Source organism: Lutra lutra, chromosome 13 (genome assembly GCF_902655055.1).
Source record: "Lutra lutra chromosome 13, mLutLut1.2, whole genome shotgun sequence".
Taxonomy (NCBI): Eukaryota; Metazoa; Chordata; class Mammalia; order Carnivora; family Mustelidae; genus Lutra; species Lutra lutra.
Genome location: NC_062290.1, coordinates 5,970,491 through 5,998,007, shown reverse-complemented (window position 1 = coordinate 5,998,007; position 27,517 = coordinate 5,970,491). Strand labels below are relative to the sequence as shown.

General features: G+C 36.4%; 1 protein-coding gene, 1 long non-coding RNA gene and 2 pseudogenes across 3 annotated transcripts in view; 2 read left to right on the top strand and 2 right to left on the bottom strand.

Annotated features, from left to right (window-relative positions):
* Positions 1-27,517, top strand: part of JAK2 (Janus kinase 2) — a 139,887-nt gene that overhangs the window by 43,242 nt on the left and 69,128 nt on the right. For both annotated transcript variants that reach the window (XM_047700910.1, XM_047700909.1), the window contains exons 3-4: positions 10,903-11,153; positions 25,016-25,139. In XM_047700910.1, coding sequence (XP_047556866.1) covers positions 10,928-11,153; positions 25,016-25,139 — 350 coding nt within the window. In that variant the 5' untranslated portion in view covers positions 10,903-10,927. The remainder of the gene's footprint in view (positions 1-10,902; positions 11,154-25,015; positions 25,140-27,517) is intronic.
* LOC125084218 (uncharacterized) lies at positions 11,417-11,575 on the bottom strand (annotated as a pseudogene).
* LOC125083913 (uncharacterized) lies at positions 14,522-15,041 on the bottom strand. Its single transcript, XR_007122406.1, has 2 exons — positions 14,674-15,041; positions 14,522-14,605 (listed from the first exon to the last, which is right to left on the bottom strand). It is a non-coding gene; the product is annotated as an uncharacterized LOC125083913 (long non-coding RNA).
* Positions 14,604-14,736, top strand: LOC125084219 (uncharacterized; annotated as a pseudogene).

The following is a 27,517-nucleotide window of genomic DNA, read 5'->3' as shown; positions in this document are numbered from 1 at the left end:
CAACTCCTTAATTTCTTTCTACCTTATTGTTTGGGTATAGAAATGCGACGATCTTCTATGCATTGAGTTTATATCCTGCCACTTTGCTGTATACACAATTCCTGTATGAGTTCTAGCAATTTTAGGGTGGAGTCTTTTGGGTTTTCCACATAGAGTATAATGTCATCTGCAAGGAGTGAGAGTTTGACTTCTTCTTTGCCAATTTGAATGCCTTTTATTTCTTTTTGTTGTCTAGTTGCTGAGGCTGGGACCTCTAGTAGTATGTTGAACAACAGTGGTGAGAATGGACATCCCTGCTGTGTTCCTGATCTTAGGGGAAGAACTCATAGTTTTTCCCCATTGAGAGTGGTATTTGCTGTGGGCTTTTTGTATTTGGCTTTTATGATATTGAGGTATGTTCTCTCTGTCCCTACACTGTGAAGAGTTTTAATCTCTCTATTGAGAGAATCATGTGGTTCTTGTCCTTTCTTTTATTAATGTAGTATATCACATTGATTGATTTGCAGATATTGAACCACCCATGCAGCCCAGGAATAAATACCCCTTGGTTGAGGTGAATAATCCTTTTAATGTACTATTGGACCCTATTGGCTAGAATTTTGGCAGCTGTGTTCATCAGGGATATTGGTCTATAATTCTTCTTTTTGATGGGGTCTTTGGTTTTTGGGATCAGGTAATGCTGGCCTCATAGAAAGAGTTTGGAAGTTTTCCTTCCATTTCTATTTTTTGAAGCAGCTTTAAATGTTTGGTAGCATTCCCCTGGGAAGCCATCTAGCCCTGGACTCTTGTTCGATGGGAGATTTTTGATTACTGCTTCGATTTCCTTGTTGATTATGGGTCTGTTCAGGTTTTCTATTTTTTCCTGGTTCAGTTTTGTAACTTATACGTCTCTAGGAATGAATCCATTTCTTTAGATTGCCTACTTTTTGTCATATAGTTACTCATAGTATGTTCTTTTCTTTTTTTTTTTTAAGATTTTATTTATTTATTTGACGGAGAGAGAGAGAGAGAGATCACAAGTAGGCAGAGAGGCAGGCAGAGAGAGTGGGGGAAGAAGGCTCCCTGCCGAGCAGAGAGCCTGATGCAGGGCTCGATCCCAGGACCCTGAGACCATGACCTGAGCTGAAGGCAGAGGCTTTAACCCACTGAACCACCTAGGCACCCCTCATAATATATTCTTATAATTGTACTTCTGTGCTGTTGGTTATGATCTCTCCTCTCTCATTCATGATTTTATTTGGGTCCTTTCTCTTTTCTTTTTGGTAAGTCTGGCCAGGGGTTTATCAATCTTATTAATATTTTCAAAGAACCAGTTCCTAGTTTTGTTGATTTGGTCTCCTTTTCTTCTAGTTTCTATTGCATTGGTTTCTGTTATGATCTTTATTATTTCTCTTCTCCTGCTGGGTTTCGGTTTTATTTGTTGTTTTCTCCAGCTCCTTTAGGTATAAGGTTAGGTTTGTCTTTGAGATATTTCTTATTTCTTGAGAAAGGTTTGAATTGCTATATACTTCCCTTTTAGGACTGCCTTTGCTTCATCTCAAAGATTTTGAAGAGTTGTATTTTCATTTTCATTTGTTTCCATGAATTTTAAAAAATTCTTCTTTAATTTCCTGGTTGATTCATTCATTCTTTAGTAGGATGCTCTTTAGCCTCCATGTATATTTGGTGTAATCTCAGTCTTTTTATATCAGTTGAGATCTGATTTGTGACCTAGTGTGTGGTCTATTCTGGAGAATGTTCCATGTGCACTCAAGAAGAATGTGTATTCTGCTTTAGGATGAAATGTTCTGAATGTATCTGTGAAGTTCTTCTGGTCCAGTGTGTCATTAACAGCACTTGTTTCCTTGTTGATTTTCTGCTTACATGATCTGTCCATTGCTGTGAGTGGGGTGTTAAAGTCCCCTACTATTATTGTAATATTATTAATTAGTTTCTTTAATTTTATAATTAAGTGGTTTATATATTTGGTTTCTCCCAAGTTAGGGGCATAAACATTTATAATTGTTAGATCTTCTTGTTGAATAGACCCTTTTATTATGATAGAGTGTCCTTCTTCATTCTTATTACAGTCTTTGGTTTAAAATCTAGTATATCTGATATAAGGATGGCTACTCCAGTTTTCTTTTGATGTCCATTGGCATGGTAAATGGTTCTCCAACCCCCTCACTTTCAGTCTGGAGGTGTCTTTGGGTCAAAGTTAGTCTCTTGTAAGCAGCATTTTGATGTTTTTTTTTTTAATTTTTTTTTTTTTAATTCTATCTGAATCCCTGTGTCTTCTGATTGGAGCATTTAATTCATTTACATTCAGAGTGAATAGTGAAAGATATGACTTTAGTGCTATTATATTATTTGTACAGTCACCGTTCCTATAGATTATCTCTGTTCCTTTCTGTTCTTTGTTACTTTTGGGTTCTCTACTCAGAGATCCTCTACTCAGAAGATCCCCTGTAATATTTCTTGCAGTAGTTTAATGTTCACAAATACCTTTAGTTTCTGTTTGTCTTGGCTGCTCCTTATTTCTCCTATTCTGAACGATAGCCTTGCTGGATAAAGTATTCTTGGCTGCATATTTTTCACGTTTAGCACATTGAATATATCATGCGCATCCTTTCTGGCCTGCCAGGTGTCTGTGAACAGATCTGTTGCCAGCCTTCTATTCTGCCCTTGTAGGTTAAGGACCTCTTGTCCAGAGCTGCTTTCATGATTTTCTCTTCATCTTTGAAATTTGCAAGCCTCACTGTTAAATGTCAGGGTATTAAATTATTTTATTGATTTTGATGGGGGGGGGTGTTCTCTGTGCCTCCTGGACTTGAATGCCTTTTTCCTCTCCCAAGTTAGGGCAGTTCTCTCCTATAATTTGCTCTGGTATACCTTCTCCACCCCACCTCCCCCTGCCCTTCCTCTGGGATCCCAAGTGTTTCAAATATCGTTTTGCTTTATGGTATCAGTTATCTCTTGAATTCTCTCCTTGTGATCTCAAGTAATTGTTTCTCTCTTTTTTTCTAAGGTTCTCTATTTTCCATCATTTGGTCTTCTATATTACTAATTCTCTTTTCTGCCTCATTTATCCTTGCAGTTAGAGCCTCCATTTTTATTGCATCTCTTTAACAGCCTTTTTAATTTCTACTTGATTAGATTTTAGTTCTTCTATTTCTCTAGAAAGGGATTCTCTGTTGTCTTCTATGCTTTTTTTCAAATGCAGCTAGTATCGTTATAATCATTATTTTGAACTGTAGTTCCAACATCTTACTTATATTATACTGATTAGGTCCCTAGCAGTCAGTACTGCCTCTTGTTCTCTTTTTTGAGGTTAGTTTTTCCATCTTGTCATTTTGTCCATAGAAGAATAGATGAACAAGAGAGCAGAATACTAAAATGGCCATGACGACCCCAGAGAAATATACATGAAACGATTCAGAAGAGACCTGAAACTGAAAAAAAAAAAGAAAATTAAGAGAGAGAGAGATTATAATCAGACAGTTGAACAGAACAGAGCAATACACTGGATTCTGTGTGTATTTTATCAGAAAATTAGATCCCAAAATTGTAACAATAGAAAAACTTATATATGTATAAAAAAAAAATTAAACACAATGCATTTTTACAAAATGAAAATTAAGACAAAAAAAGAAAACAAAAAAAGAATACAGACAGGTGAACAGAACAGAGCAATATACTATATTTGAGTATATTTTGGTCAGTTAGTTAAACTACATTTCAAAATTGTAAAGAAAGAAAAATTTATGCATATACAAAAATAAATTAATTACAACAAAAGGATAGAATGTAACTGTAAAGATGAAAATTTAAAAAGACTTTAACAACAACAAAAAAAGGAGTATGATCAGACAGGTGACTAGAACAGACTCATACACTAGATTCTAGGTGTATTTTGGTCTGTTTGTTAGAAGTAACTACATCCCAAGATTGTAAAGAAAGAAAAATAATTTGAACTCTTTTAGAGCTTCCTTATTATCTTTGGTTTTATGACTGTTTCTTTTTATCTGTGTAAATAAAAGCGTTTTTATTTATTTTATTTTTTTAAAAAGAGATTTTATTTATTTATTTGACAGAGATCACAAGTAGGCAGAGAGGCAGGCAGAGGGAGAGGAGGAAGCAGGCTCCCTGCTAAGCCGAGAGCGTGATGCGGAGCTCCATCCCAGGACTCTGAGATAATGACACCCGAGCTGAAGGCAGAGGCTTTAACCCACTGAGCCAGCCAGGCACCCCTATTTAATTTTTTTTTTAAAGATTTTATCTATTTGACAGACAGAGATCACAAGTAGGCAGAGAGGCAGGCAGAGAGAGGGGAGGAAGCAGGCTCCCTGCTGAGCAGAAAGCCTGATGCGGGCTCGAACTCAGGACCCTGGGATCATGACCTGAGCTGAAGGCAGAGGCTTTAACTCACTGAGCCACCCAGGTGCCTCAGTAAAAGTGTTTTTAAAACCAAACTTTATCTCCTCTCAGAAGATTCTTTTACTGTGAACCTAGAACATGTTTAGTACCAGTGAAATTTCTTCTTCTGTTTTTAAATGTTTTTTCTTGTCTATGTTCTTTTTTCTTCCTAATGGAACTCTTAGAGTTAGACTTTCTTGATTATTTCCCCCTCTTTCTTAGTTTTTTTGCTCATATTCTCTCTCTTGATCTGGGAGACCAGGAGTTTGTCTTGAATTTGTCTTCTAAATTATTTGATATTTTCTGCTGTATTATTCAGTGTTTTTGCAGAATTGTCATTATTTTTTTGTGGTTAACTATTTTCATTCTCTGATACTTTTTAATGATCCTTTCCTGATGCTTTATGTTTTCAAAATATTCTGAATCTCTCTGAGGATACCAAGGAGAATTTTTTAAAATTTTAATTCAATTAGCCAACATATAGTACATCATTAGTGTCACATGTAGTGTTCAATGACTCATGGTTGCGTAGAGCATCCAGTGCTCATCACATCACGTGCCCTCCTTAATGCCCATAACTCAGTTACCCCATCCCCCGACTCATCTCCCCTCTGTAACCCTCAGTTTGTTTCCTAGAGTCAAGAGTCTCATGGTTTTTCTCCCTCTCTGATTTCCTTCCATTCAGTTTTCCTTCCCTTCCCCTATGATCCTCTGTACTATTTCTTATATCCCACATATGAATGAAACCATATGATAATTGTCTTTCTCTGATTGGCTTATTTCACTTAGCATAATACCCCCCAGTTCCATCCGTGTCAGTATAAATGGTAGGTATTCATCCCAAGGAGAAAAAAACACTCTCTTCCTGGTATTATGTTTGTTTCATCTGGAGTCGGCTGTTTTGCTGCTCATTTTGGCCCTCTTCTTCCATGCGTTCTTCCTGTCCCCCTTCCCCCTAATATGTGATGATCCTTATCACTCCATATTTATGCTTTTTTGTATGTGTATGCAGACTATTTTTAAATACCCCCTTCTGTATGTATTTTAAATAGAGTATTTCCTCCATTCTGTTGTGTCTGTCATCTGTTCCTATCTACTTTTTATCTTCCATCAGTTCTTTGAAATTTCTGATTTTGCTGATAGCACTGTTTCTTATTTTTCCAAGCTCTCATGAATTTTGTCACATGTACTTTTCATTTTACTCCTTTTCATCCTTTTGGCTATTCTTGCTATCTCTTTTGCTTTTACATCTATTATAAATTTCACTGTCTATTATCATGCTTTTAAATAATTGTTATTGTCTTTTTAAAAATTTAAGAAAAGAAAGAAAAATAGGATGTTATACTTACCCACATATTTACTATTTTTGAGTTCTTCATTCCATTCTACAAATCTAAGTTTGCATCTGGTATCATTTGCCTTAATCCAGAGACCTTTTTTATTTTAAGCATTTCTTAAAGTTTGGGGGCGGTTTTTGGTGATGTGTTCTCTCAGCATTCATTTATCTGAAAATATATTTGTTTATCTTAAATTTTAAAGGTCGTTTTTGAGATGTCGGTTGTAAGTTTTATCATGGCTCTCTTGTATGTATGTGGCTACTTTTCAGATTTTCTCTTTGATTTTTAACAATTTTATTATGATGTAACTAGATACGGATTTTTACAAATTGGGGCTATATGAACTGTTTGTATTCGTGGTTTGAGATATTCAGTTTTAGAAAAAATTTAGCAAATATTTTTCTAAGTATTTCTTCTGTCTTGTTCACATGTGTTGGATTGCTCAGTATTGTAGAGGTCATATGGTTTTTATATCTTCATGCATTTATCTTTTAATGTGAGTCTATTACATTTGTATCATAGTGAACAAATTTTATAAAATAAATTCAACATTTGGATTTGCTGTTGTTCCTTTCTTCATATTTTATCTCTTGACTCTCTATAACATTTTTTCTTTATGTTTAATAAGTTTCAGTTGACAGTTGTCTGTTGTGGATGGTATCTTGTATAAACCGCGTGGATTTCAGTCCTTCTTTGAAGTGTAGAGCTTTGTTGTAGCAGGTAGTTAACCCTGTGGGGGCTTGGTGTTAGGCTTTGTTAGGACTGTTCATTCCAGTTTTGTCCTTCCTTCTGATATGTGGCTCTTATTCCTCAAATGTGCCTTTTCTGGAGTTTCGGTGAAAAGGGTGGGATATTTACCAATTCCTTCTGCATTCAAACTCTGATTCCCCAGGACTAGGTAGCTAATGAAATCTCTTCCTATTTCTTTTAGGTTCCTAGTTATTGCCTCTCCCTGGGCTTTTTGGATTTTCATCCCATGCATGGGAGTTCAGGAATCAGCCCCTCTTTTTTCCCAGGATTTCTGCCTTTGATTTCTTTCTGATTTAGCAGCTTCCTTGATTCTTCCAGCCAGTAAGATTACAACTTTGTATAAGAACTATCCTCTTTTGGGGCGCCTGGGTGGCTCAGTGGGTTAAGCCGCTGCCTTCGGCTCAGGTCATGATCTCAGGGTCCTGGGATCGAGCCCCGCATCGGGCTCTCTGCTCAGCAGGGAGCCTGCTTCCTCCTCTCTCTCTGCCTGCCTCTCTGCCTGCTTGTGATCTCTCTCTCTGTCAAATAAATAAATAAAAATCTTTAAAAAAAAAGGGGGGGGGGCGCCTGGGTGGCTCAGTGGGTTAAGCCGCTGCCTTCAGCTCAGGTCATGATCCCAGGTCCTGGGTTCGAGCCCCACATCGGGCTTACTGCTCAGCGGGGAGCCTGCTTCCTCCTCTCTCTCTCTGCCTGCCTCTCTGCTTACTTGTGATTTCTCTCTGTCAAATAAATAAAAAAAAAATCTTTAAAAAAAAAAAAAAAGAACTATCCTCTTTTCCAGCAACCACTTGGGCACTACAAAGACTTTGTAGTTCTTCAGGATAAAAGATGGAAGAATTTGGACCTCATTCAGTGTTTTTCCTTTGGTCAAGGGTCATAGCTCCTTCAGTTGCTGTCTGCTTTTGTTTGCTTGTCAATATCTTCAATGTTTTTTAAGGACAGTTTGTTCTAGTGTTTGTAATTATTATCAGTAGATTGTATGGGTTTGTATAGGATATCAAAAGCATCCAAATAGGAAGAAGTAAGTATGTATGTGTACACACACACACACACACACACACACACACAGGAGGAGGAGTACTCAGCCTTAAAAAAAAAAAAAGGAATACACATTATTTGCAACAACATGGAGAAATCTCAGGGGCAAGTAAAATAAGTTAGAATGACAAATACTGCACGGTACCACTTTTATGTATAATTTTTTTAAAAAAGTCTAACTCTAAGAAACAGATAGTAGAAAAGTCTTGCTAGGGACTGGGATTTGGGAGAAATTGGTAAAAGGCTATATAGATTTTCAGTTATAAGGTAGATAAGTTTTGAAGATCAAATATAACATGGTGACTATAGTTGTGAACATTGTATTGTATAATTTACATTTTCTAAGAGAATAGAAATTAAATGTCCTCACTGGGGTATAAAAAGTACCTTCATGAGGTGACAGGATGTGCGAACTCAGTGCTAGGGAATCATTGCACAGTGTATACAATGTAAATCATTATGTTGTATACTCTTTAAGTATGTTCCAGTTTTGTCAATTATATTTCAGTATGGTGGGAAAAATATTTTTTTCAAAGACTAAAACTTAAAAATCGTTAGGGCCTCACTGAGAGACCTACTAAAAGACACACTTCAGTAGAAAACAAAGTCCAGAAGAAAAGTATAGGATCCAAAACAATGGTGAGGACAAATTGATGAAATGCTTGCATATTTGCCCCTTAATGGCTAAGAGTTCATTTTAGATGATGTTCTCTGAGTAAAAAAAGAGTATAATAAATTAAAAGAAAATCTATAAAAATTTTTATTTTTGAACAAATTAAAATTGTTTGAATTTGTGTATCCAGTTGCAGGTAAACTTCACAAATCTTGTGGTTTTAACAATTGCCAGTTTCTTGTTTCTCGTTTCTCTACTGGAAGTCCCCAGTTATTTGAAGAACTAAGTATTAAACTCTAGTGTTTTCTCTAATTTAATAAGGTCCTTATAGTTAGATACAGAGCTGAATTTCACCTTGCACTTCACTTAATCATCGTTTCTCTTTCCTTTAATGTCTAAACTTAGTATGGTGCTTGGCTCTCAGTAAATGCTGTATGCTGTATGTTTGCTGTTATTTTCCCCTTCCTTCACATGGCTCTGCTCATGAGTTAAATGAGTACATCTGTGGGAAAGGTTGTGAGATTTTTAGCTCTTTCTGATGTCAGTCTCATGTTTATCTGCTAGCTAGATGCTTGTGTAATTGCCCTACTTCATTTCCAAACAAAAATGTGTAAAGCAGCAGTCTTGATTCTCCTTACCTGCCAGTGTCAAGAGGCAAAGTCTTCATTTTCTCATTTCCATTAATGGTATTATAGATCTCCTAAACCTGAAATATTCACACCATCTAAACCTGAAATATTCACACCGTCTTTTACAACTGGCTTTAAAAACATTTTTTTTTAGTATAGTTGAAACACAGTGTTGCATTAGTATCAGGTGTACAGTATAGAGATTCAGCATCTCTATACATTAAGCTGTGCTCACAAGTGTAGCCATCAACACTATTATACTATTGTACACTATTATAGTATTACTATGTTCCCTGTGCTGTATCTTTTATTCCTGTGACTTATTCATCCCATAACTGGACTCCTGTCTTCTTCTATATTCAGTTAATTACCAAGTTGCATGAATTCTTGCTGTTACATTACCATTCATGATTCAACTGTTAAAGTTTCACTTCAGGATCTTACTTCTACCTGGACTATTGTAGTCGCCTTTTAACTGTTTCTGATTTCAACTTTCTAATTCATCATTGACCGTAGGATAAAGTTTAACTTCTTTGATCTGATCTATTTATTTGTATATTTATTCTTAAGTAGGCTTCATGCCCACTGTGGGGCTTGAACTCATGACCCTGAGATTAAGAGTGGCATGCCCTACCAACTGAACCAGCCAGGTGCCTCTTAAGTTCTTTGATCCGATATTCAGATTTTTCTTAATATTGCACTATAGCAATTAGGTTTGCATTCATTTACAGAAAATAAGATGTCTGGTGGTAGATAGGTGATTCTTGACATTGATTTGGATGCTTAAGTTTGCTAGGTCTTTTATTCTCTTGGCATTTCCTTCCTGGTTGCTCCATGGTTTTTTTTTTGTTTTTTTTGTTTTTTTTTTTTTTTAAGATTTTTATTTATTTATTGGAGAGAGAGACAGTAAGAGAGAGCATGAGCGAGGAGAAGGTCAGAGGGAGAAGCAGACTCCCCATGGAGCTGGGAGCCCGATGTGGGACTCGATCCTGGAACCCCGGGATCATGACCTGAGCCGAAGACAGTCGTCCAACCAACTGAGCCACCAAGGCGTCCCGCTCCATGGTTTTAAAATGACTGCCCTACCCGGTATTTATGCTCAGAGGCAGGTAGGAAGAAAATGAAAGGGGAAAAGCAAAAGGCAAAAAGGAAGCCAAGTCATCTTCCTTTTAAGGAAGACCCCTAGAAGTACCACCCAGTAACCTCCACTTAAATCTCATTTGTTGAAACTGGTTCACGGGGCTATCCATCTGTGGGAAAGTACAGTTTTTTGGGGGTATGTTGCTCTTCCCAACAAAACTGGGCTCTATCAAGGAGGAAGGAAAACTGTTTTTTGGGTATGTAGTTGCAATTTGCCACAAATATCTTTTTTTTTTTTAATCCTTTCCTAAATGGTATAACTTCTCAAATACTGTACTTCAGGCCAGTAAATTATAATTGATCTTGTACCTTCCTACTTCTCAGCACAGTTCTACTCTCTCATTCATACAAATCCAGTCTGTTGTACAGAATCAGTTTTAAATGTGACCTCTCTAATAAAACTCATCAGGTTTTTTTTGTTTTGTTTTTAAATTTTATTTATTTATTTGACAGAGAGAGATCACAAGTAGGCAGAGAGGCAGGCAGAGAGAGAGAGGGAAGCAGGCTCCCTGCTGAGCAGAGAGCCCGATGCCGGGCTCCATCCCAGGACCCTGGGATCATGACCTGAGCCAAAGGCAGAGGCTTTAATCCACTGAGCCACCCAGGCGCCCCTAAAACTCATCAGTTTTAACCCAGTTTGAAATGTTATTTACCCACTCCAGACATCCAATAAGCAATTGTCATAGTAATTCATTTGTTGAGAATTTATGTTGCCTAGTGGGATCTCTTCTGTCCTGTGACTAGTTTTGTTTGTTTTGTTAATATTACATATCTGTATTATGTTTCCTCAGTTAAATTGTAAACTTCAGCTTTATGGTCCTTGTCCACAGGAAGTTTATAATCTCAATTTCTCTCACTATGCTTTGTATAGTGCTACACAGTATTTTTTCAGTTAATGAATTTAACAAAGTCACTGCTTTCAGTGAAGCCTTCTTTATATATGAGGGATGCCTTATCAGTATCACTTCATTTTGTAATTTACTGTTTTTTTTCTTAACAGGCAAATGTTCTGAAAAAAACTCTGCATGGGGATGGCTTGCCTTACAATGACAGAAATGGAAGGAACGTCCGTATCTCCTGTACATCAGAATGGTGATATTCCTGGAAATGCTAATCTGGTGAAGCAAATAGATCCACTCCTACAGGTGTATCTTTATCATTCTCTTGAGAAAGCTGAAGGAGAGTATCTGAAGTTTCCAACTGGGGAGTATGTTGCAGAAGAAATTTGTGTTGCTGCTTCTAAAGCTTGTGGTAAATATTTTTTAAAAATTATTTTCTCCTTTTTAATAGATTATCACTTCATTTATGCTCCTATAATACAATGTGCATGTATAATGTATTATTTTTTATTTTTTAAAATGCTTATATGGCAGTGTGCTTTCAAAGAAGAGCTGCTAGGGCTTGGAGACCTGCATGCTACCTGGTGCTGCCTCACAATGAGGGCTCTGCAGGTGCTGAGCTCCTCGGTTGCCCCAGGTGCAGCTCTGTAAGTGCCTGGTGCAGCAGCTGCCCGCCATATGGTTCAGACAGCAAACTTTGATGGGGTATGTTGTTTACAGCAGGGGAGAGTACACAGGCCCAGTGAGAATGGCTGTCTCCACCTAGATTTCAATTAGCAATAATCGCGCCTCGGATAAACCTCATTGGCTACGATACTGCCACTGCGCAAAGCTCCACCTAGATTTCAAAGGATGGAGCCCCCCAAATCCATAGGGGCTGGGCAGCCGGGAGTTTTGGGGCCAACCTCTGGTAAACAAGGACAGAAACCTTGTCCCAATGTGTCCTGTAGGCAAGACCTCTGCCCTAGTGGGCTGGGAGAACAGATTGTCATGTCAAAGAGGATTATTCTCGAGCCTTGGATCTGATAGAATTTGCCCTGTTGGGTTTTAGACTTGCTTGGGACCGTAATTCCTTTTTTTCTGCTTCCTTTTGGAACAGAAATACCTATCTTATGGCTGTCCTGTCATATTTTGGGAGCATTTAAATTGTTCGAGTTCACAGATTGACAGCTGGAGGGCAGTTGCTTAAAGATGAATGAATGGTACCTTGAGTCTCACCCAAATATGATTTAGTTGGTATTCAGATGAGTCTTTGAACTTCAGACTTTTGAGTTGATGCTGGAATGAGTTAAGATTTTGGGGCTGCTGGGATGGAGTGAATATATTTTGAATGTGAAAGGATGTGAATTTTGGGGTACCAGGGGCAAAATGGTAGGTTTCTGTCACTATGTCTTCATGTCTCCTTATCTTTTTTTTTCTGCAGTTTTTACTCTAGAAGTTTTATTTGTATTGCTTTTTAATAATTTCCATTGCCTCATCATGTTCGTGTTTTGTGCTACCTTCTTTTTTTTTTTTTTAAAGATTTTATTTATTTGTTAGAAAGAGAGAGAGACAGAGCGCGAGCACAGGCAGACAGAGTGGCAGGCTAGAGGCAGAGGGAGAAGCAGGCTCCCTGCTGAGCAAGGAGCCTGATGTGGGACTTGATCCCAGGATGCTGGGATCATGACCTGAGCCAAAGGTCAAAGCCGCTTAACCAACTGAGCCACCCAGGCGTCGCTGTGCTACCTTCTTTACTAGAGGGAATATATTACAGTACCTGATTTATCTGTCATTTGTAGGTATCCTTCTACTGATTGATGATTCTTCTGGTTATAGGTCATATTTTCTTGCTTTTTTGAATGCCTACAATTTTTGATTGGATGCTGGATATTGTAATGTATATTTTCAATTTACATTGTTACCTGCTGGATTTTGTTGTATTCTTTAAATAGTGATGGACTTTTTTTCTGGCACATGGTTAGGTAATTGGTAGGTGGTTTACTTAGCTGCTTTTGAGATCTCCTCCTTTTCTTTCTTCTTCCTTTCATTAATCCAATATTTCTAGTACATTCACAGAGCCATGCAACTATCATATCAATTTTCCACCCCCAGAAAGAAACCTCTTACCCATCAAAAATCATTTCCCATTTCTTTCCCAGCTCCCAACAACAAATATACTTATTTCTCTAAGAATTTGTTTGTTTGGAACATTTCATATAAGTGGAATCATGCCATATGTGTTTTGTGTTTTTTTTTGTGACAAGGAGTTGAATTCCTGAGTCATACTGTGACTTTGTGCCTAACGTTTTGAGGAACCACCAGAATATTTTCTGGGCACCTAAATCATTTTACATTTCCACCACCAGTGTATGAAGGTCCCAATTTTTCTATGTCCTGATCAACACTTGTTATTACCTGTCTTTCTGATGAATGACACTGGTGGGTGTGAAGTGGTATCTCATTGTGTTTTTTTGAAAAAGTTTTACTGATAAATGATCCATATCTCATACTTTTAGAAAGGGTACATTTCAGTGATTTTTAGTATCACCAGTCAATTTTAGAACACTTTTTCACCCCAAAAGAAACTCTGAGCTTATTGACTATCACTGTCAAATCCCCTCATCCCTCTCCAGCCTCAGGTATCCCTTAATCTATATTCTGTCTCAATACATTTGTTTGTCTAGATATTTCATATAGATGGGGTCATATAATAGGTGACCCTTTGTTACTAGCTTCTTATACTCATATGATAGCCGATTGCCATGAAAATCTTTAGTAAAAGTTGAAAGATTTTTATGATTTGAAGAGAAACCCCAGAATAGTCTACTCATGCACTTTTTGTGAAATTTATCCATACTGTACCATCTGTCAGTACTTCATTCTTTTATGACTGGATAATATGCTACTGTATGGATAATGCTACATATGATTTAACTGTTGATCATTTGCTGGACATTTTGGCTGTTTTGATCTTTGTCTATCATGAATAATGTTCCTGTGAACATTGTATACAAAGTTGTGTACAACGTGGACAGATGATTTCATTTCTGTGTGTATACCCAGGAGTGGAATTATGGGTCAAATGGTAAATCTATATTTAACTTTTTGAGGAACTACCAGAGTATTTTCCAAAGTGGCTGCACCATTTTTTTATTCATACCAGTATGCATCAGGGTTCTGATTATTCCACATCCCTAATGACACTTGTTGTTATATGACTTTTAAAACTTATATCCATTCTAATGGGTATAAAATGGTATCTTATTGTAGTTTTAATTTTTTTTCCTGATTACCAATTCTTTTGAGCATCATTGCAGTGGTTATTGGCAATTTATGTATCTTCTTTGGAGAAATGTCTATTCATATCATTTGTCCCTTTTTTAAAGGTTTTTTGTTTGTTTGTTTGTTGTTGAGTTGTTAATAGTTATATTTTCTAGATACAGATCCTTTATCAAATATATGATTTGGAAGTCTTTTCTCTCATTTTGTGTTTTGTCTTTTCACTGTCTGGATCTGGTAGTGTCCTTTGAAGCAAAGATTTTCCATTCTAATGAAACATTTTTTATTATTTTTGTTGTTGTTGCTTGTGTTTTTGTGTCATATCTAAGAATCTGTTGCAAAAATCCAAGTACTTGAAGAATTGCCCCTGTAGTTTCTTCCAGGAGCTTTATAGTTGTAGTTTTGCTTCACTTTGAGTTTGTTTTTGCACTGGTTTGAGGTAGAGGTGCAGTGTCACTTTTTTGCATGTGAATGTCTGTGTGTTAATGACTTCTACCATTTTGTATAGTGTTTATAAGTTTCGTCTATGTTGTACCATGTATTAGTACATTATTCTTTTATGGCTGAATAATATTCAGCTAAATAGTATCAAATACATGGTACAAGCTTTGCGCAGTGGCAGTATCGCAGCCAATGAGGTTTTTCCGAGGCGCGATTATTGCTAATTCAAATACATGGTACAAAACAGATGAACCTTGTAAATATTATAGGAAGTATAAAAAGCCAGTAACAAATGGATATCTACATTCAAATCCCAGCACCATTTGATGAAGAGGCTATGATTTCCCCACTCAGTAGTCTCAGAACCCTTTCAAAGTATCATTTGGCCATAAATGAGTGGGTTTGTTTCTGGATTTTCACTTCTGGTGTCTATCTATCTCTCTGCATCATTATAGCTTTGTAAAAAGTTTTATAATCAGGAATTGTGAGTTTTCCAACTTTCTTATTGTTTTTCGAGATTGTATTTTTTTTTATCCTTTTATTATATTTTGTGTTAGAGTTTTTGTACTGTTCTTTTAGAATTATCCTAGATATCACAATGTACATTTTTGGCTTATTACAATCTTAAGCTCGTATGTTATAATTTTCTAAACAATTCAAGAGCTTGAGAGCAGTTCAACTCCATTTACTTCTTTTCACTTTTGGTACTATTGGTATCATATGTTTTATTTCTGTAGACATCATAAACCCCACAGGGCACTTATATTATTGTTGCTTTAATAGTAATTCTTTTGTATTTACTCTTTCCTTTGTTATTTATTCTTTCCTCCCATGCTTCCACCGGACATCATTTTCCTTCAGTCTAAAGAACTCCTTTTAGTATTTTTGTATTACAGGTTTGCTGATGACCGATACCTTCAGCTCTTACTTTTCTGAGAATGTCTTTTCTTTCTGATTTCTTTTTTGAAAGATATTGTCACAGGGTATAGAATTTCTGGTTGGCTTTTTTTCATTCAGTATTCTCAATATGTCATATTCATTCATTGTCTTTTGGCTTCCCTGGTTCTTGTTGAAAAGCTACCTATTAATCTTTTATTTCTCCTTTGTAGGGAATATGTTTCTACACTCTGGTTACTTTTAAGATTTTTCTTTCTGTTGTTCATCTTTAGCAGTTTGACTGTGGTGTACCTATATGTTGTTTTCGTTGTCTTTATTTTGCTTTGGGCTCTCTGATTTTGCTGAATTTGTAGGTCAGTATCTGTTTAGCTTTGGAAAATTCTGGGCTATTCAGTTACATGTAAATTAGGTCTTTTATACTCTCTTCAGTTATTTCCATTCTGTTATTTTCTTGTCCTTCAATTTGGGTGCTTTCTGTTGACTTGTTATTGTGTTGACTAATTCTATCTTCTATAGTATATTGTGTGTTGTTAAATCCATCTGTTGGTCCACGGTTTAGTAGTATCAATATCACCAGGGAAGTTGTTAGAAATGCAGTATCTCAGGCCCATCCCAGAATCAGTGAATAAGAAACTATCTTTTTCAACAAAACCATGCTTTTCAAGGATTTCAGCAAAAACCGTGGAAGCCAAAAGACAGTCTCCAGGTTGTTATAGGGATAAACATTAAATTTTGAAAAGTACTGATATGGCTCATTCTAGCTTATTCAGTTAGAGAGAACAAAAAACCCTATTTATTTATGTAGTTTATGAAACCCAGTTAGGATATACTCTTGGGATCTTTACAGTGGAACCCATGTTATGTGCCATGTACTTTGCCAAGTGCTTTATTCAGATTATAGCATTTTATCCTTCCAGCTATCTTATGAACTCAGTTTTCTGTCCTTAATCTTAGTTGATGAAGTATAAGCTTAGATTAACTACCACAAGATTACCTAGCTGGTAAATGGCCGAGCTCAGACTTGACTCATATCAGACTCTAAGTTAATGGTATATAGATTATCACTGTTTAAACTGGGATCCTGGGCGCCTGGGTGGCTCAGTGGGTTAGGCCGCTGCCTTCAGCTCAGGTCATGATCTCAGGGTCCTGGGATCGAGTCCCGCATCGGGCTCTCTGTTCAGCGGGGAGCCTGCTTCCCTCTCTCTCTCTCTCTCTGCCTGCCTCTCTGTCTACTTGTGATCTCTCTCTGTCAAATAAATAAATAAAATCTTAAAAAAAAAAAATTAAAAAAAAATAAACTGGGATCCTTTCGAGGTGAAAAGATAGGCTATTAATGATTATGCTGGAACAGCAGACAAACCAAACCTGTCTTGATCCAGCCAGGTTATATGCTCCTCCTGTCTGTAGTTCTATGCTGTATAACACCTCTCTTTTCTTTTCTATTTAGCTATTTTAGCTTCAGGAGCATTTACAGCAGATCCTTTATGAATATATACATTTTATGTATTCTGCTTACAATTACATAGAAGAGCTAAATCCTAATGTGCTTTCAGTTTATACATTATCTCTTCAGAAGCCTTCATTGAAGTCTTTACTTCATTTGACTCTCTCTCTCTCTTTTTAAAAAGATTTTATTTATTTATTTGATAGAGAGAGAGAGATCACAAGTAGGCAGAGAGACAGGCAGAGAGGTGGGGGAAGCAGGCTCCCTGCCCAGCAGAGAGCCTGATGCGGGGCTTGATCCCAGGACCCTGAGATCATGACCTGAGCTGAAGGCAAAGGCTTAACTCACTGAGCCACCCAGGCGCCCCTTCATTTGACTCTCTTGATAAATGTTTTTACCTCTGTTAAAACCAGAGCTGAATAGAAGTTAAAGTGAAAAAAAAAAAAAAAGGAATTTTACTTAATAAACCATTTTATTGGGAGGATATTCCAGTATAGAAGTGGTCTTGACTGAATGACTACAGCCTGAACGGGTCGGGTTTTATAGCCAAGGAAGAAGATCAGCAGGGGCATTGGTGAATGGAAAATTACTAAGAGTAGACATCAAGTCTGGGGGGATTCTGGGTCAACCAGCCTAATACGATTCTGCCATAGTTAGGCCAAGGTGCTCAGTTATCATCTGGTTGATAATAGGGGTTAGATATCAAAAGTGTGGAACTTTTACTCAGTGGACTTAGCAGGATTCTTGCTAAAACTTGGTTCTGTGCAGAAGAACATGTATGAGCCTTGTTGGGGAGGATTCAGAGGAGCCTTGCTAAAATCTGGTCAAGCAAAGAATATTTTTCATCTCTCCCCTGTACTTCTTTGTTTTCTTATGGTCTTTACTATCATTTCACTTACCCTTTGAAATTGTAGTTCCCCAGTGGGATCTCTGAGTCATCTGCTACAATGTGAGATCCTTAAAGTTGGGCACTATTTTTATTTTTGTATTTCCTATGGCCCTCTTGTACTTACTATGGAATAGGGACTCTGTTGATATTAACAGATATTGATCAGATATGATGACTGTTCTTGCTCTAGAATGATATGGAACGGAATCTCAGTAATGATAATGGCTTGGAAAATAATCACATTAAAATGCTTTTAATAAATAAAAATACAAATAATTTGGACTTGGTGTATAGGGAAAGAGTTAAAATGACTGAGGTTTCTGTGTAGTCCTATTTTTTCAATATAATCTATGTTTCCAATACAATGTCATTGCTTTTTCAACCCAATTAACATGAACCAAGAATGATATAAGTATTAATGTATAATTGCCATTTTGGAATAAGATATCAGTGTTACTAAACATCACTGTAAGCACTATGTTTTGTTATTTGTTTGCAGGATGACTTAAATTTATTTATTTTTTATTTTTTTATTTTTGGTGTGTATCCCCTTTTTTTCTGACCCTTTTGTGCCAATTTATATAGATCCATTCATTTTCCTATTTTGATACCTGTAATTAAGGTATGCAGTCCAATTTGAAGGAATCATTATTCATTCTTTTAAAAAATACTAGTGATTCATCGATACAAACTCACTTTTCCCACTTTGTATGATTGTGCTCTTGTTTGAAAATCATGACCATTGTCTTTTTAAAAAAAATCCCTGTTATCATATGCTTAGAGTAATGGTTCCATATACAATTTTGTTTGCATGATTACATTTAAACTAAATGCTATTTTTTTGTTAAGATTTTCTTCCCAGTATTTTCTCTTCCCAAGGCAATTTTGTATCAGGTCCATTAGGGCCCTTTCCTGGGCATTTTAATCTTCTGCTTTGTCTCTTATATACCTAGAACACTGGCTATGTGAAGCATTTCATGGGGAGAGGTGAGGTTGTAGATAGATAGATAAAAGAAATAATATGTGCAAGGCTCTGAGACGTGAGATTACCATGCTAACTCCCTGATTGACTGGATGATGTTATTCAAATTTTCAAGTTTAAAATATTTTTTAGTACATAATTAGCCTAGATCAAAATAGTATTTGGGTAAAATAACTATTTCTCCAGTTATTTGAATGGCATTATTTTCTGTCATGGTTATTTTAAAATTCGGAGAATGACAAGCCATCATTCTCTATAGTTTCAAGGTGATTTACATGATCAGCTTTTATCTCGGTATTGATCAATATCTTTTGACGTGAGGACTTACCATTTTTATTTAATGAATTCTTTTTTTTAAGAGATTTTATTTATTTGACAGACAGAGATCACAAGTAGGCAGAGACGCAGGCAGAGAGAGAAAGAGAGGAGGAAGCAGGCTCCCTGCTGAGCAGAGAGCCCGATGCGGGGCTCGATCCCAGGATCCTGGGATCATGACCTGAGCTGAAGGCAGAGGCTTTAACCCACTGAGCCACCCAGTTGCCCCAGTGAATTCTTTTTTAAAAAGATTTTTCAAGGGGCGCCTGGGTGGCTCAGTGGGTTAAGCCTCTGCCTTCGGCTCAGGTCGTGATCTCAGGATCCTGGGATCGAGCCCCGCATCGGGCTCTCTGCTCAGCAGGGAGCCTGCTTCCTCCTTTCTTTCTCTCTCTGCCTGCCTCTCTGCCTACTTGTGGTCTCTGTCTGTCAAATAAATAAAATCTTTAAAAAAAAAAAAGATTTTTCAATGAAACAAGATGAAATCAGAGAGGGAGGTAAACCATTAGAGATTCTTAATCTCAGGAAACAAACGGAGGGTTGCTGGAGGGGAGGAGGGTGGGAGGGATGGCGAGGCTGGGTGATGGACATTGGGGAGGGTATGTGTTATGGTGAGAAAAAAATTTCAAAAAAAATTTAAAAATTAACAAAAAAAGTTTTTTCTCAGCTGGGGGCATCACGTTGCCTGATTTCAAGCTATATTACAAAGCTGTGATCACCAAGACAGGATGGTACTAGCACAAAAATAGATACATAGATCAATGGAACAGAATAGGGAGCCCAGATATGGACCCTCAAGTCTATGGTCAACTAATCTTCGACAAAGCAGGAAAAAATAATCCAATGGAAAAAAGACAGTCTCTTCAATAGATGGTGCTGGGAAAATTGGACAGAATCTTTTCATACAGAAGGATGAAACTTGATCATTCTCTTACACCATTGTGATAAACTCTAAATGGTTGAAAGACCTCATTGTGAGACTGGAATCCATCAAAATCCTAGTGGAGAACATAGGCAGTAACCTCTTTGACATAGGCCACAGCAACTTCTTTCAAGGCCATAGCACTTGCCTAAAAAAGGCAAGTGAAAAAAAAAGCAAAAATGAACTATTGGGACTTCCTCAAGATCAAAAGCTTCTGCACGGCAAAGGAAATAGTCAACAAAACAAAGAGACAACCCACAGAATGGGGGGAGATATTTGCACTACAGACAAAGGGCTGATATCCAAGATCTATAAAGAACTTCTCAATCTCCACACCCAAAATCAAATAAGTCAAAAAGTGGTCAGAAGACATGAAGAGACATTCTCCAAAGAAGACAGACATATGGCTAACAGATGGAAAAATGTTCAACATCATTAGCCATCAGGCAAATACCACCTTATACCAGTTAGAATGGCAAAAATTGACAAGGCAAGAAACAACAAATGTTGGAAAGATTGTGGAGAAAGGGGAACCCTCTTACACTGTTGGTGGGAATACAAGTTGGTGCAGCCACTTTGGGAAATAGTATGGAGGTTCCTCAAAAACTTAAAAATAGAGCTACCCTAATGACCCAGCAATTGCACTACCGGGTGTTTACCCCAAAGGTATAGATGTAGTGAAAAGAAGGGTCACATGCACCCCAGTGTTCATAGCAGCAGTGTCCACAATAGCCAAAATGTAGAAGGAACCAAGATCCCCTTCAACAGACGGAATGGATAAAGGTGTGGTCCATATATATAATGGAATATTACTCAGCCATCAGAAAGGATGAATACTCAGCATTTGCATCAACATGGATGGAACTGAAGGAGATTATGCTAAGTGAAATAAGTCAAGCAGAGAAAGACAATTAAATTGTTTCACTTATTTGTGGATCTTAAGGAATAGTATAGAGGATATTAGGAGAAGGAAGGGAAAAATGAAGGGGCGGGAATCAGAGGGAAGAAGAACCATGAGACACTTTGGACTCTGGGAAACAAACTGAGGGTTTTAGAGGGGAGAGACTGAGGGGATGGGTTAGCCTGGTGATGGGTATTAAGGAGGGCACGTATTGCATGGAGCACTGCGTGTTATATGCAAACAATGAATCATGGAACACTACATCAAAAACTAATGATGTACTGTATGGTGACTAACATAACATAATTCAAAAATTTTAAGAAGTTTTTCTCTACTGGACTCTTAACCTTTCTTTTCTCTTCATCCCATCTTAGTAACTGTGGCAGTAATCTCTTATATATCCTTCTATTATTTTTTCCTTGATCATATAAATATATCATATCATATATGGAAACGTAATCCCCCTCCCCTCCTATGCACACAGTCATTAGGATTTTGAGGTTATTATTTTATATTTGGAATCATATTTTATGCTTCTTGCATTTATCATGAAAACTTATATTGTGAAAAATTTATTCAAGCCACACACTATTTTTTTTTTTAAGATTTTATTTATTCATTTGACAGACAGAGATCACAGGTAGGCAGAGAGAGAGGAAGGGAAGCAGGCTCCCCGCTGAGCAGAGACCCCGATATGGGGATCAATCCCAGGACCCTGAGATCACGACCCAAGCTGAAGGCAGAGGCCTAACCCACTGAGCCACCCAGGTGCCCCACAAGCCACACACTTTTGCATTAATTCTTTTTATTGAGTTTCCTAATATTCTGCTCCATGGATTGCACTACCATATTTTTAAAATTTTTCTACTCTTGAATTTACATTTTCTACTGTACTTTTAGGAGTACATTGCTGGGTTGAAAAGTTGACATTTCTAGCAATTATGTAACATAGTCCCTTTTCACCTCATCTGATCAGCCCTAGATGTTATCCCTTCTATTTTTCCTAGCTGAGTGGTATAAAGTGATTATTACATAATTTTGATTTGCATTTTCTTCAATACTATATATTACCTCCTTTCACATGTTTATTAGTTATTACTCTTATAATTGCTCTGTTGTGACTAACTTATATCCATTTTTTGCCATTTTCACTTTTATTTTGCATTTTTAATCCTGATTTTTTATTATAAAATATTTAATGTAATACTTTCTATAGAAGAATATAATACATATCAGTGTAGTCACCACACAGCCTTTCAAATGTATTATTTTGCCATTTTCACATTTTCCTCTGATTCATTGTTATGAAGAATTACATTAATTTTTCCAGTTAAGCCATCTCAAATGTTGTAAGACAAATGAACTTTGTCTTAATTTTCTTTAAAGAAATGTTATGGGATTTGGGTTGCTGATAATTAAAATGTTTAGGGTTTTTCTGTCTGTTCGTTTATGATGTTTGGCTGGTTTTGGTGTCATAGTCAAACTAAACTCACAAATTATGTCAATTTCCCTATTCTCTCTCTCTTTTTTCTATAATAGTATACAGAAGATTAGAATTGTCTTTCATGTTTCATTGAACTTACATATAAACTTCCTCTGGGCCTAATTGTGTTTTTTCCTTTCTTCTTGTTACTTCTCTTACCCCCCCTTCCTTTCTTCTTCTTTATTTTTTTTACATGAATATATTATGGTTCCTTTTGAAGTTTTTTGTTCTTGAATCCATTTTTTAAAGTTATATATGTTTTTAATATTGTCTGTCTGCATTTTCAAATTTATTGGCATTATCTATTCTCTTTTTGTCTTCATAACTATAATTATACTTTAAAAAATCATTAGGGTTTATCTGTTTTTTTTCCTTGCTCAGATTTGACAAAAGCTTATTTATTTTGTTGGTCAATGCAAATAATGAGCTTTTATTTTGTTGATTCTCTTTACTGAATCTTTATTCTGTTAACTTCTATGCTTTCACATTCTTTCAGCTCTCTTAGAGATTATGCTGTTGGATTTTTTTGTTTTTTGTTTTTTTAAAGGTTTTATTTATTTATTCAACACAAAGATCACAAGTAGGCAGAGAGGCAGGCAGAGAGAAAGGAGGAAGCAGGCTCTCCGCTGAGCAGAGAGCCTGATGTGGGACTTGATCTGGGGACCCTGAGATCATGACTTGAGCCGAAGGCAGAGGCTTAACCCACTTAGCCACCCAGGTGCCCCTCTGCTGTTGCTTTTTTTTGTAATGTAGTGTTAGATAGCAGATAATTCTGTTATTTTCTGATATAATTGGATTAAAGCTATAATTTTCCCTCTTATGTATCAGCTTAGTTATATTCCATAATTTTATTTTTATTAATCTTTTAAAAAACATTTATTTGTTTATTTTAGAGAGAAAGAGAGTGTGTATGCACGTTGAGGGAGCAGCTTCAAGCTGACCCCATGCTGAGCACAAAGCCCAACATGGGACTCTGTCTTACAACCTGTGAGATCATGACCTGAGCTGAAACCGAGTCGGCCAGTTAGCCTAGTGAGCCACCCAGGTGCTCCTATTCCTTAATTTTTAATCCATGTTATTAATCATCGTTCATTATAAATACTCTTTAGTTTCTGTTATAATTTCTCCTGTGACCTGTGAGGTATTTAGAAATGTGTGTAAATACAAGAATGAATGCAAGGATGCAGTTTAAAAGTTACTTTTATATTGTGTAACTTACTGAAATTATTACACATCTAGGAGTAAGCAGTTGTGAAAATTTTAATAAAAATTTTAAATCTTGGGGCGCCTGGGTGGCTCACTGGATTAAGCTGCTGCCTTCAGCTCAGGTCATGATCCCAGAGTCCTGGGATCGAGCCCCACATCGGGCTCTCTGCTCTGTGAGGAGCCTGCTTCCTCCTCTCTCTCTGCCTGCCTCTCGCTGACTTGTGATCTCTGTCTGTCAAATAAATAAATAAAATAAATCTTTAAAAAAAAAATTTTAATCTTTGTTGTTAGTGTGTCAAGTTGGTGTCATTTTTGTTTACAGTGGAAAAGAATGAAAACATTATTAGAATAAATATACTTTGGGGTTTTTTTGAGGCATATGTTTTTAAATATATAGGTTTAAATATTTTTTAAATATTCATTTTTTATTTAGTTGAAGTGTAGTTAAAGAACATGGTTTGTGTGATTATTCTCTAGCACTTTAGAAGACTGTGTGTTTTCTGTGTGCTGGGAAGTAATGTGCATTAATTAATTGTGTGGCTTTGCTGTTTCATATATTTTCTTAAAAAGTTCAATAGCCAGGGTGCCTGGGTAGCATCGTGGGTTAAGCCTCTGCCTTTGGCTCAGGTTATGATCTCGGGGTCCTGGGATCGAGCCCCATATCAGGCTCTCTGCTCAGCAGGGAACCTGCTTCCTCCTCCCCCTCTGCCTTCCTCTCTGCCTAATTGTGATCTCTGCCAAATAATAAAAATAAATTTAAAAAATAAAAAAATGAAAATAAAAAAATTAAAAGTTCAATAGCCTTTAAACCTTTGTTAATATATCTCCTAAAAATATCTTTGAAAAACATCACATACCCTTGCAATTTAAGTTGACATTTAAAATTCTTTTTTTATTTTTTAGACTTGTATTTATTTTTTTGTTTTTTTCTTATTTTCACCTTTTTAAAAAAATTTTTTTATTTTTTCAGCGTAACAGTATTCATTATTTTTGCACCACACCCAGTGCTCCATGCAATCCGTGCCCTCTCCAATACCCACCACCTGGATCCCCCAACCTCCCACCCCCCGCCCCTTCAAAACCCTCAGATTGTTTTTCAGAATTTTTCATTGTAAGTTTAAGTAGTGCAGAAGATATAGTTACTAGCTCACTGTGTAAAATTTGACATTTAAAAATAAAACTGCTGTGCTAGTCTCTTAAACATATCCAGTGACCTCTAAATATTTCAGTTGATACCCTTATTATCAATTAAAACTACACACAAATTTTAATCGACCTTTCTGTGTAAGAAAACTAAAAAAATTGGTTAAGATGTTTTTTAAAATCTGAAATAGTTCCAGCAGTCATATTTTAAAATGTAGGGAAAAAAGATTTAATTAAGAATTCAGTTGTAAGTCATGTTGAACCAAAAGATATCAACTGCTACTGCATTTGTGCTGATTAAGAGTTGTTATTTTTAATGCCATTACAAATTAATGGATGTTATATAAATGTACTTGTTGGTATCTGTAATCATTTCTTTTTCTACTTCTTTCCTAGGAATCACACCAGTGTATCATAGTATGTTTGCTTTAATGAGTGAAACAGAAAGGATTTGGTATCCGCCCAACCATGTCTTCCATATAGATGAATCAACCAGGCACAATGTACTCTACAGAATAAGGTACTTTCTCCAATAAAGTGATTCATTTAATCGTGAAAAGGCAAAGTGAGAGAAATTATCAAACATATTTTTAAATTGCAAGGTACTTCATAATAGAGACCAGAACTTCATTTAAGATATTAAGGGAGTTGAGGGAAATTGGAAGGGGAGGTGAACCATGAGAGACTATGGACTCTGAAAAACGATCTGAGAATTTTGAAGGGGTGGGGGGTGGGAGGTTGGGGGCACCAGGTGGTGGGTATTGTAGAGGGCACGGATTGCATGGAGCACTGGGTGTGGTGCAAAAATAATGAATACTGTTATGCTGAAAAAAATAAAAAATTTAAAAAAAAAAGATATTTTGTCCACCAGAAGACATGTTTTTATATAGTTTTTCACTAGACTGCTCTGAGCTTTTCTGGTGCTCAGAGTGATGCTACTTTACCACTTATGATTATAAATTAAATTTTTAAATGATGAGAATGGCCTTTACTAACAAAATCCCAAGTGTTTGGAATATTGTTAGTTTCCCAGGAAATTCAGTGTTTTGTACAATAAAATATAATCTCACATCTCTTTTTAATAATTTAATTTTTAAAGTTGAAGTGAAGGAATTATATAATTTTGCCAGTGTTTATTTACAGACTCCTATTATTAATTCATTTCATAATTTATAGACATCTGTAGTACCAATATAGAGCAATCCAGAGATGCTTTTCTACTCAAAAGGCTAAAACAAAGAAATAAGTTTGATCTGTGGCTTTATGAAATAGATTCATTCCATTGCAGCGTCAGTGTTGGCACAGTAAAAAAGCACTTGGACTCCTTCATGATCTTAAGGGGAAAAAATGAAGCCTTAAAAAAAACTAAGACTCAAGAGAAACAGCCTTAGCAAGTAGCAAATAATATTCTCAAATGGTAAGGTGTTAGAAGCAATCTCTGTAAAATCAAAAACAAGATAGAAAACAAAGAAAGCCACCACCACTGCTTCTGTTTAGGATTTTAGTGGAGTTCCTAACAAGTACAGTAAGACAAGAAAAATGAATAAAATATTTAATAATTGTGAACAAAGAAATGAGTCATTTTTTGGAGATGATATGATTGTTAACATAGGTAATGTAAGCAACTTTAGGCATCAGTAATAAGCATTCAGAAGAGTGCTAGATCTATATGATCAGTATGTTAAAAAATCAACTATTTCTATACTCCACATACAGAAAAGAGGTCATTTAAAATAACTAGTAGCAACAAAAAATGCAGAGTACCTAGGATTAAATCTATCCAAAGTTATGTAAGACTTCTATGCAGGTTTAAGACTTTACAAAGTTGTATTTAAAAGAAGCATGCTAACATGCTACATATGATTGATAAAATATCAGTATCTTACTAAGAATATTTTTTCACTTTCTGTGTAATGACTATACTTTCTGCAATTAGTAAGTATCTTTTGATTTGAAAAGGTCTGTGGAGCAGAGGTCTACAGTCTTTTTCCGTAAAAGACCAGTAGTAAATATTTTAGGCTATATCATCTCTGTTCTAACTATTCAGTTCTGTTATTATAGTGTGAAAGCAGCCATGACTAGTAAATAAATGAATGGGCATGACTGTGTTCCAATAAAACTTTATTTGTAGAAACTTAACAGTGGACCAGAATGGGGCTGTGAAGCAGAGTTTGCTAACCTCTTCTTAAGAATTAAAAATTGGGGACGCCTGAGTGGCTCAGTTGGTTAAGCAGCTGCCTTCGGCTCAGGTCATGATCCCAGTGTCCTGGGATCGAGTCCTACATTGGGCTCCTTGCTCGGCAGGGAGCCTGCTTCTCCCTCTGCCTCTGCCTGCCATTCTGTCTGCCTGTGCTCGCTCTTTCTCCCTCTCTCTCTCTCTCTGACAAATAAATAAACTCTTTTAAAAAATTTAAAAAAAAAAAGAATTAAAAATTGGAAACAAACAAACAAAAGGATTAAAAATTGGGGGCACCTGGGTGGCTCAGTGGGTTAAGCCTCTGCCTCCCGCTCAGCCCACATCGGGCTCTCTGCTCAGCAGGGAGCCTGCTTCCCCCCTTCTCTCTCTGCCTGCGTCTCTGCCTACCTGTGATCTCTCTCTCTCTGTCAAATAAATAAATATAATCTTTAAAAAAAAAAGAATTAAAAATTGTTTCTCTTATCAAATTCATGTATTTTTCCTATCCTACATGCTGTCTATAAGAGGCACACTTTACATTAAAACACACAGGTAAACTGAAAGTAAAGGATTGAAAAAGATATAACAGACCCTCAGTAACCAAAAAGGAGCTGGCGCAGCAATATTGTCAGACAAGATTGATTGAAAAATAAATTGTTACTACACACAAAGAAGGGACTTTTTATAATGATAAAAGAGTTAATGAGTCAGGAAAACATAAT